Here is an 8,764-nt window from a genome sequence, read left to right on the forward strand (position 1 = left end):
TTGTTGCTAATTCATTTTCCTTATTCAACCAACTACTATCAAGTGCATTTGAAGATGCCCAATAAAAACATTCATTTGCATGAGATTCCGAGCCCTACTTCTGACCATTGTTTACAGTGGCTACACACGACGAACATGTGCGCGCACATTCTCGGCGTGAAGTGCATGCTCGTCGCTTGTAGGGCGGTTCACGAGCATGCTCGCAACAAATCAAAAATTTTGTTTTCCAGCGAGCATGCTCGTCGTTTGTAGCGAGCATCGTATTGGAAACAAAAACAAAACCCTCATTTTTTGTTGATGGTTGCAGTGTGCACATCGGCGGATAAGTGCAGCTAAGCCATGTACGATATTGAATTTGTGATAAATGAGATTAAATTACTTTATGTATATGTATGTAAATATGTACATACATAGAAGTGAAATATAAATAAATTTAAGTAACACATAAATAAAAAAACCTAAGGGCGGTATTATCACTTGCGAAGCGAATGATTTTGGCGAAGCGAACGGTTTGGCGGAGCGAATTAAAGGGCAGGGAAGGCATTAAAAGTGTTAAAAAAGAACACTCTTAATGCATATTTAAGTTGCGTCCGCCAATCCATTCGCTTCGCCAAACCGTTCGCTTCGCCAAATTCATTCGCTTCGCCAAATTCATTCGCTTCGCAAGTGATAATACCGCCCTAAGTCATAAGCATTTGAACTTCATCATCCGCGTCTTTGCTACCCATCTTTACGCTATCACGACAAAATCACATATGAGCCACTCACCGTATGTGGCAAACGACAGCGAGCTTGTTGGCGCACATGTGCGTGCACATGTTCGTCGTGTGTAGCCGGTGTTAGTTCAAAAATAAATATATATATAAGTTGCGTTCCAGATGCTTTACGATATTCACGATTTCCAGGAACAGCTGTTTACATATACATATAGTCTGTTCCAATAGCAGTCCGGTTTACAGGATTTAGTCAGAACTTACAGGAAGTCGTTCCTATTGACATAAAACCTGTAAGTGGGAACACATTTGAGAGAGTAACTGAGCAACTGTTCCTAGTCAGAAGTTACAGGATTTATTCCGGAGTTTCTTTTCCTGTAAGTTCATGAAAAGTGTCAAACGATCAGCTGATTTGCATGTGCAAGCAAAAACTAACAGCGGTGAAAGCAAAGTACCTTATATTTGTAAAAAAATGGAAGTAACCCACTGGGAAAATAGGTAAGCACCTTACGAGGTAAGCCATGTTTTCTTTCAGTTTTTAGTACCAAAATTGTCATCATGGCCAGTGTCATCTACTAGTAAAGCACAAAATGAACACCTCCAACGACACATTACGTTGTCAGTTGCAAAGTAACGTGCAGCCGAAGTTATCTCCAAGCGCCGAACTACTCCGAGCGACTTCTCTGCATTACACGTAACTTACTTTGTAAAGCGGCTCAGAAGTATGTCTGATACCAAATGTACATTCTAAATTCCTACTTACATAAGGCGGCCATGCCTTTGTAAAAGTAAGGGACGTTCGGCAGGGAAATGGTAATGACTGCCAGGTGAAGAGTAAGTTGCTAATAAGGTATTATTACGTGCTCCTAATTCCCACTGGGAAACAACGAAATATTTGAATATGTATAGATTTTTATAATTATTTAGTGATATTTCAGCTAAATCAGTGTTGTACAAATGACATGTAAACAAACCGACTGACGTTTTTACAGGAAATAGTGCTTTTTGCGTTCCTATGCACTTCTGCATCTGTTCTCCTTTTACTCTCATTTGAGAGAGTAAAATTGTAGTTTGACAGTTCCACAGGTTTTAGTCCGAAGTTCAAAGGAACAGACTAATATATTAAAAGGACAATATAGGCACGTGAATATTGCAAATACAGTACATACATCACACAAAAAAATACGTGATAAGCGTAATTTTGACTAAAAATTTGGTGGTAGAACAGAGATAATTTAACAACAATTTGCTTAACTTCTGTTAGTAACTATAATGTGATAGTAACCAATTCAGATAAAGGCCTCGCCCAACATCCTCATCAAGTTTCATGACGAAATTCCTTATTTTCGCTGAATTCTCAAATGGTTCCGTTTTGGAAAGCCGACCTGAGAATCCTACTTAGTAAATGTTATAATCCCTAAGCGCGGGCGAAGGCCGCCAACGCAAAAATGTGTTCTGCGCAAAGGTGTTACGCCGCTTCCCTTCGGCAACACAGAAAGGAGAATTCCCCTTAGTAAGGGTTAAAATCCTTAATCGCGCCCAAAGACCGCCTACGCAGAATGAACTTTTTCAATAGAAGCCTCTGGACCAGGGGTCTTCTGCCTAGTGCACAAGAAATGTTACATACCCTTGGCGGCCCTCTTGTCCGGCAACACGGAAAGGCTCAAGTCTTCAACTCGAACCAAGCGAAAACGCGAGTAAAAATCGTGATTTTTGCCTATTTTTGTAAATACTTTCTAGGGACCTATAAGGAGCCTAAGCAGCCGAGTGTTACATTTTTCAAAACGGCAGTTATGCCCTCCCTGAAATGGGGTGTGAGGCGTGCCACGCTCCCTCCGCTCCGCCCACAACGGACACGAAGATCGGCCGTAAAAGAAAGTTTCCCCGAATTTATTTAACTAATCATTTCTAAACATATCTCTTCATTCCGGTTTTTATGTTTTAATATCATATCCTAGCTCTAGTGAACAAAATACTTACATGGTAGATATCCCGAAGAAAATCGGACAGTATAAACAGCGGGAACAAGTATAATTTTCATTTTCATGCTTTGGATGCAATTGTAGCACATACTCACCTTTCCAAATTTTCACATACACTTTTCTCCAATAGTGCCAGCAGCTTTGTTAAATCACCAAAAACAAGAAAAAAAACGATGGATACCAACGTAAAGAAAATACTCATACGAATACGACGTAAACGTTGAAAACTCTTGAGTTTCTTTCGCTTCAGATATTTAATAATTTCTATATTAATTTCTTCGCCCTACACCTTTAAATTAACACACATTCCGTGCTTAACAACTTCGTTTACACTTCAATGCACTGCCGTGTATAACTATAAATACTATTATAAAACTATTCGTAGTTTTTCCTTTTCATCTTTAATCTATTGCTTTGCTTACCTTTTTCTCGTGTGTGTATTTTTTGAATTTGCTTTTACATGGTTTTATTATGCTTTGTTTCTTCCTGGTTCGCTACAATGGTTTTTAAAAAACAGACTGACCAGATTTATTCAGATTTCTATCTAATTGGCTTACGGCGCGTTTACATTGGACAATGCGGTCAAGACAATGAAGAGATGCAATCACAATCGCAGTGTTGCGCGCATTGTTACATGTATCACGTTTCGTGTGAATTTTTAGCAACGTTTTATCAGTTGGAAAGTTGCAAAAGTATTGAAAATTTTCATCAATGCTGCAGTAGTGCCGCTCTTATTACGTGCCTCGAACAGGCCCATACGTTTTACAGGTTTATTCTGCGCTGGTAACAGAAATTTTGTAACCGGTAATTTAAGTGTCTGTAAATTTTTAACCTTTTTCAACCAAATGCGTCAAGTAGTTGAGTAGTGAATCTCTTGGCCTATAAAAAAAGGCTTGTTCGAGTTGCAATCACAACCGCAGTGTTGCGCGAACTATTAAAGTATAGTGTTCTGTGTGAATTTCGAGCAATGTATTATCAGTTGGGTAGTTGCAACAATGTTGCCATTTTTCATCAGTACGGCAGTAATGCGCTTTTATTACGTGCCTCAAACAGGCCCAAAGTATGCTACAATACAACCCATAGCGGGTTATGAAGTTGGGTTGTTTACTTAAAAAAATAATAAAGGATTTCGGAAACTTTAAAACACGAAAATTTTAAATCTAAGTTTAAATATGCAAAAGTATTTCATATGCAAGAAAATTTATACCTGTGATGGATTCACAACGGTGTCGTAAGTATCGTATTGTCGTATGTCGCAAACTTTAAAAGCTAAAATAAATGTTTTGAGAAATCGAAACCACAACCACCTATTATTTAACACTGCGAAAATGCATAACTTTGATGGTACTTTGTGAACCCCTTTAACATACTTTTTAGGTGTTTAAAGTTTACGACATACAACAATACGACACTTACGACACCGTTGGGAATATCCCAAATGTCAAATTTACGCCACTTAAGAAATTAACATTCTTGATTATAGAAATTAGCCTGGCAACTACTTGTATTCTTCTTCACCATTTCGCTTTCGCAATTTTTCTTTTGTCGTTGCTTTCGTAATGCAGTTTATGGACATTTTTCCCCAATTAATTTTAACTATTTATGTCACCTTTTGTCGTTTTTTCTATATGCTACCAAGTATGATTATCTAACCACATAAATATTCACCTTTTATTACTTTTTTTTACAAAATTCCCACATAAACACGACGATGCACAATTATTCCATTTTGCCTTCAGCTAATATTTAATTTTGTCTCTACATTGGGGTTCCGTTGCAATGGGCAGTGTTGCTAAAAAGTGTAGGGAGTTCCGAACTATTTTGTTGCCAAATAACATCGCAGTATCTTAAAATTTTTATTTAGGAGGATTTAAATTTTTATTCTAATATATTTCCGTTAACTTTTTATAAAAATATGGTTCATTCTTCACAACAAAACACAAAAATCGAATTTCTTGGTTCCGAACTATTTTGTTGCCAAATAAAATCGCAGTATCTTTAAATTTTCATTTAGGATTCCATGAACGAAAGACACAAGATCACGTAAGAAAAATCGAGTGAGTCAATTTTTTTAGCGGGCTCTACGCCATCTTGTTTCACTGGAAAACGAGGGAAAAGTAAACAAAGTAAAGAAAACAACGAAAACAAAAATTAGCCAAAATTATTGTCAGCCACTTTAAACGCACAATTTAGGTAAAATGATGCAACAAAATGCTTTCAAATGTGTTGTCATGTTGAATTTACTCTTCTTTACTTGAATAAAAGTGTAAAATAGTGGTGATTGTGATGTAAACAAACGCTCAACTGACGAACCCGCTTTCGCAAACTTTTTTCTCAAAACCAGTTACAAATACAACGTCGCGTTCTTACGTGATCTTGTATTTTTGGTTCATGTTAGGATTCCGTTTTATAGATACACTGCCGGAAATAAGTACTGACCAAGGCACATTAAACAGGTAGTATCAGTAGAGCAAAAACAACATTTGCGTGTATTTTGTTGTTGCTTCTGGTATCGAAAGTGTCAACAACTGTTCTGAATTTTTTCTTCTAAATCAAAGCGTGCCATGTGAAATACAAAAAATTATAAAAAACAAAAAATTGAAATTGGAAAAAATAAAAATTGATGCAACTTTCTTTCCTAGTAAATTTGTTTGCTTCTCGAAGCATTGATCCATCCTTTGCAAGGCCCAGTAATCAGCGGTCGTGCTGCCGAGTTGGGCGAACGTTCCAAAAGCTGCTATTCAATGGCTTGTTTTGTATGGAAAAAGGTTTCACAAGCAAATGGATTTTAACAACTTATAATTTTCGTGAGAAAAAATTAAAAATATTTGACATTTTCGAGACCAAATAATTTGAAAATAAATCAAATCAGCTGCTCTACTGATACTACCTGTTCAATGTACCTTGGTACTGACACAGAAATTTTTTCACAATATACGCGAAAATTTTTGTTCTAATATTTTCCGTTAATTTCTATAAATATATGGTTCGTTCTATAAAACGAAACATAATCAGTCTTATCGTGAGTTTCATTTTCAACGAACCGGTTCACTTTTCACTCTTGGTTTCCACGGTTTTACTATGGGCGGATGATAAATTTTCGGGTGAACTTTTTTCAGGCGAAACTCAGGATAAGGTAGAATATTTTTTATAAATTTCAATAAATGTGAATACAAATTTGAAACTTTTTAATCCGATATTTTGGAATTTTCTTGTAGCCCATTAAACTCTAGTATAACAAATGCAAGTTTGAAGTTAGTCAAAAATCGCGTTGATTTTTGAGAAATTTTGTTTGTTGAAGGTGTTTTGCATTTTTTCCATACATAATATTTACGAATTTTTTTTTTATATGAAAAAACTGCGTGCAAAAAACTGCCAAACGGTCAGTCCCCTACTTCAAACTTGCCCTTTATTTAAAAAAAATTTATTGGGTCACAAATCTGCATACTCAAAAAATTCTAAAAAATTTGATTAACAAGTTAAAAATTTGCATTCGAATTTATTGAATTTTCTAGAGTTTTGCACATAGTTAAGAAATCATATTTGTATGTTTTTGTTGAAGAATGAACCATTGTTTTACAAAAAATTTATCGGAAAAAAATTAAAATAAGAATTATTGCATATATTGTAATAAATTCCCTGTGCCAATACATTTTGCCGGCAGTGTATATTGTTTTTATTATTTAGGTGTTTTCAAATACAAATTATGTAACATAGAAAATTAGAAAATTCGTATCAACTACATATCCGTGGTCCTCTGCAATAATGGCACAACCCAAAACTAAAAAAAATCCTTTCTACTGTTAGGTGTCTCATGTCTCTAATCCTTGTCTAATACATGTCTAATCTTTACGCCTTACTTAAGGAATCCTTACTACTTACTTAGGATTAGAGCCGTAAGAACTTAACAGAAGGGTGTTGTTTTTTTTGAATTTTGAGTTGTGCCGTTATTGCATAGGACCATCGATATCTTAAACTGACTATCGCCTAATCGATTCATCCAAAAATTTCCTTAAAAATATTAATCATGTAAATTTGTGTGTATAAATTTAAAAAAAAAGTATGTATATTAATGAATTTAAATATATGTATGTAGGTATTAATGAGACGATATTAAAAATTATGCAGATAGTTCCTTCAGGACATGACCGGCGATGACAAGACGTTGTATTTCGGACGTGCCTTCGTATATCTCTGTAATACGCGCATCCCGATAGTAACGTTCGCCTGCCATATCAGTAACATAGCCCATACCCCCCAACACTTGAATGCACTGATGAGCGCAATATGTGGCCGTCTCGGAAGCTGCTAACTTAGCCATTGCAGCTTCTTTTGTGTACGATTTTCCATTGTCCTTCAACCAACAAGAACGCCATGTGAGCAAACGAGCTGATTCCACTCTTAATGCCATGTCAGCCAGCTTTTGCTGTATAGTTTGATATTTAGCAATAGGCTTGCCAAATGCGGTACGTTTCTGCGCATAATCTGCGGCCAGTTCTAGCGAAGCTTGCGCAATGCCCAACGCTTGGCTGGCAATTCCAATACGTCCTGCGTCCAATGTTTGCATAGCAATTTTAAAACCATAACCGGGTTTACCCAAAATATTTTCTTTTGGAATTTCACAGTCTTCAAATATTAGCTGACATGTGGAACTAGCTCGAATTCCTAATTTGTCTTCTTTCTTCCCTATAGTATAGCCGCTAATACCCTTGGGTACGAGAAAAGCGGATATACCTTTGTGTTTCAATGACTTATCGGTTGTTGCAAAAACTACAGCAGCGTCTGCTTCAAAGCCATTTGTAATCCACATTTTAGTGCCATTTAATATGTAGCGATCGTTCTTTTCAACTGCGGTAGTAGAAGCAGCACCTGCATCAGAGCCATTGCCGGGTTCGGATAATGCAAAGCAACCGACCTTTTCACCAGTAGTGTAATGTACGATCCAATTTTCTTTTTGCTGTTGCGTCCCGTAATGATTGATGGGTCCTAAATAAAGTGAGTTATTCACAGACATTATCACCCCAGCAGATGCGCAGCCTCGTGATATTTCCTCAATCGCAATGCTATATGCCAAATAGTCCAAACCGGCACCACCTAATGGAAAAAAGGTATCGAATATAAACCAAAAATAAATTCGAAATAATTAAATTTTCTAATAACCATATTCTTCGGGGATCGCTATAGCCATTAGCCCAAGTTCACCCATTTTTTTTATTTGCTTCTCTGGGTACAAGTGTTCACGATCATGTTTTGCTGCATGTGGTACTAATTCAGAATCAGCGAAATCTCTACATGTCTTCTGGAGCATCTGATGAGTTTCTGGCAATGCGGCTAAACAGGCGATTCGCCGAAAAACCTGATTTTTCAAGGTGCCAGAACGCCCTTTTGGTATGGAAACATACGAGATATGAGAAATCAAAGTTCAATCGACAGAAAATAATGCATATAAAAATTTCTGGTATTACTTACCCAAAAATTTAGCTGTGCTAAGAAGCGATTGCATTGTGATACTGGCGATTAGAATTTCAACAAGTGAATGGCCTTTTCTAGCTAATAAACTTAAATATAAATATGCGCATATTAAAACAATGCAAAGTAAAACAATAGAAACGGCAAACCGAACGGATCGCGCAGTCGATAGATGTTATCGAATTTGAAGGTTGAAATGGGTTAATAAGCAACACTGGTCGGACTTGTGGACAATGCATTCATGAACAGTTGATTCCGTTTGTGATCACTTCATTTTGTTGTTGCATAATTGAAGATCCATATCCGGTCCTACATACCATGCGAATCTAACGGTTAACATTAAACAACTTGCATCTGTAAAAACATTTATTTTTGTATTTCTTCAATATGTTATATAAATACATATGTATCTACAAACATATACAAACAGCTTCTGCAATTCACTTCAGAGTGAATTTCATACCCAATTAATTAAATTCACTCGGAAGTGAATTGAATAATCTGCCCGACATATTTTTCTTAAACGTAAACTACGGAACAGCTTCAAAGTACCGTTGAACTTTTTGTCGCAACTCTAGCTTGGCACTATCTTTAATAAAC

The 8,764-nt window shown here is 36.4% G+C and overlaps 3 protein-coding genes across 5 annotated transcripts in view; all 3 read right to left on the reverse strand.

Moving 5' to 3' along the window:
- LOC118740605 (signal peptide peptidase-like 3) overlaps positions 1 to 4,451 on the reverse strand; it is an 18,001-nt gene extending 13,550 nt beyond the window's left edge. The window contains exons 1-2 of one of the 2 annotated variants that reach the window (XM_036472218.1): positions 4,364 to 4,440; positions 2,791 to 2,834 (exon numbers count right to left, since the gene is read on the reverse strand). The gene's annotated coding sequence lies outside the window, so the exon portion shown is untranslated. Of the gene's footprint in view, positions 1 to 2,790; positions 2,835 to 4,363 lie in introns of both variants that reach the window. The other variant, XM_036472210.1, reaches the window with a different exon arrangement.
- Positions 4,452 to 6,318: 1,867 nt separating this feature from the next.
- LOC118740642 (short-chain specific acyl-CoA dehydrogenase, mitochondrial-like) lies at positions 6,319 to 8,434 on the reverse strand. 2 transcript variants are annotated; one of them, XM_036472258.1, is made up of 4 exons: positions 8,314 to 8,434; positions 8,165 to 8,253; positions 7,856 to 8,077; positions 6,816 to 7,789 (listed from the first exon to the last, which is right to left on the reverse strand). In XM_036472258.1, the coding sequence occupies exons 2-4, from the start codon at positions 8,196 to 8,198 to the stop codon at positions 6,816 to 6,818; spliced, it is 1,230 nt and encodes a 409-aa protein (XP_036328151.1). In that variant the 5' UTR covers positions 8,199 to 8,253; positions 8,314 to 8,434. The 2 variants fall into 2 exon arrangements, with proteins under 2 accessions (XP_036328158.1, XP_036328151.1); XM_036472265.1 differs by having other exon boundaries at positions 6,319 to 7,789; positions 8,165 to 8,338.
- Positions 8,435 to 8,544: 110 nt separating this feature from the next.
- LOC118740659 (adenosine deaminase-like protein) overlaps positions 8,545 to 8,764 on the reverse strand; it is a 1,688-nt gene continuing 1,468 nt past the window's right edge. The window contains exon 3 of the mRNA XM_036472276.1: positions 8,545 to 8,753. Coding sequence (XP_036328169.1) covers positions 8,695 to 8,753 — 59 coding nt within the window. The 3' untranslated portion in view covers positions 8,545 to 8,694. The remainder of the gene's footprint in view (positions 8,754 to 8,764) is intronic.

This window comes from Rhagoletis pomonella, unplaced genomic scaffold (assembly GCF_013731165.1).
Source record: "Rhagoletis pomonella isolate Grant_MI unplaced genomic scaffold, Rhpom_1.0 Rhpom_scaffold_00001, whole genome shotgun sequence".
NCBI lineage: Eukaryota > Metazoa > Arthropoda > Insecta > Diptera > Tephritidae > Rhagoletis > Rhagoletis pomonella.

Bases quoted from the DNA above. Each gene is read 5' to 3' on its own strand.
- LOC118740642 (XM_036472265.1), bottom strand. From the start codon at position 8,198: ATGCAATCGCTTCTTAGCACAGCTAAATTTTTGG. The intron at 8,078-8,164 runs GTAAGTAATACC...CCATACCAAAAG, and splicing joins TAGCACAGCTAAATTTTTGG to GGCGTTCTGGCACCTTGAAA. The intron at 7,790-7,855 runs GTTATTAGAAAA...TTTTTCCATTAG, and splicing joins AGCGATCCCCGAAGAATATG to GTGGTGCCGGTTTGGACTAT.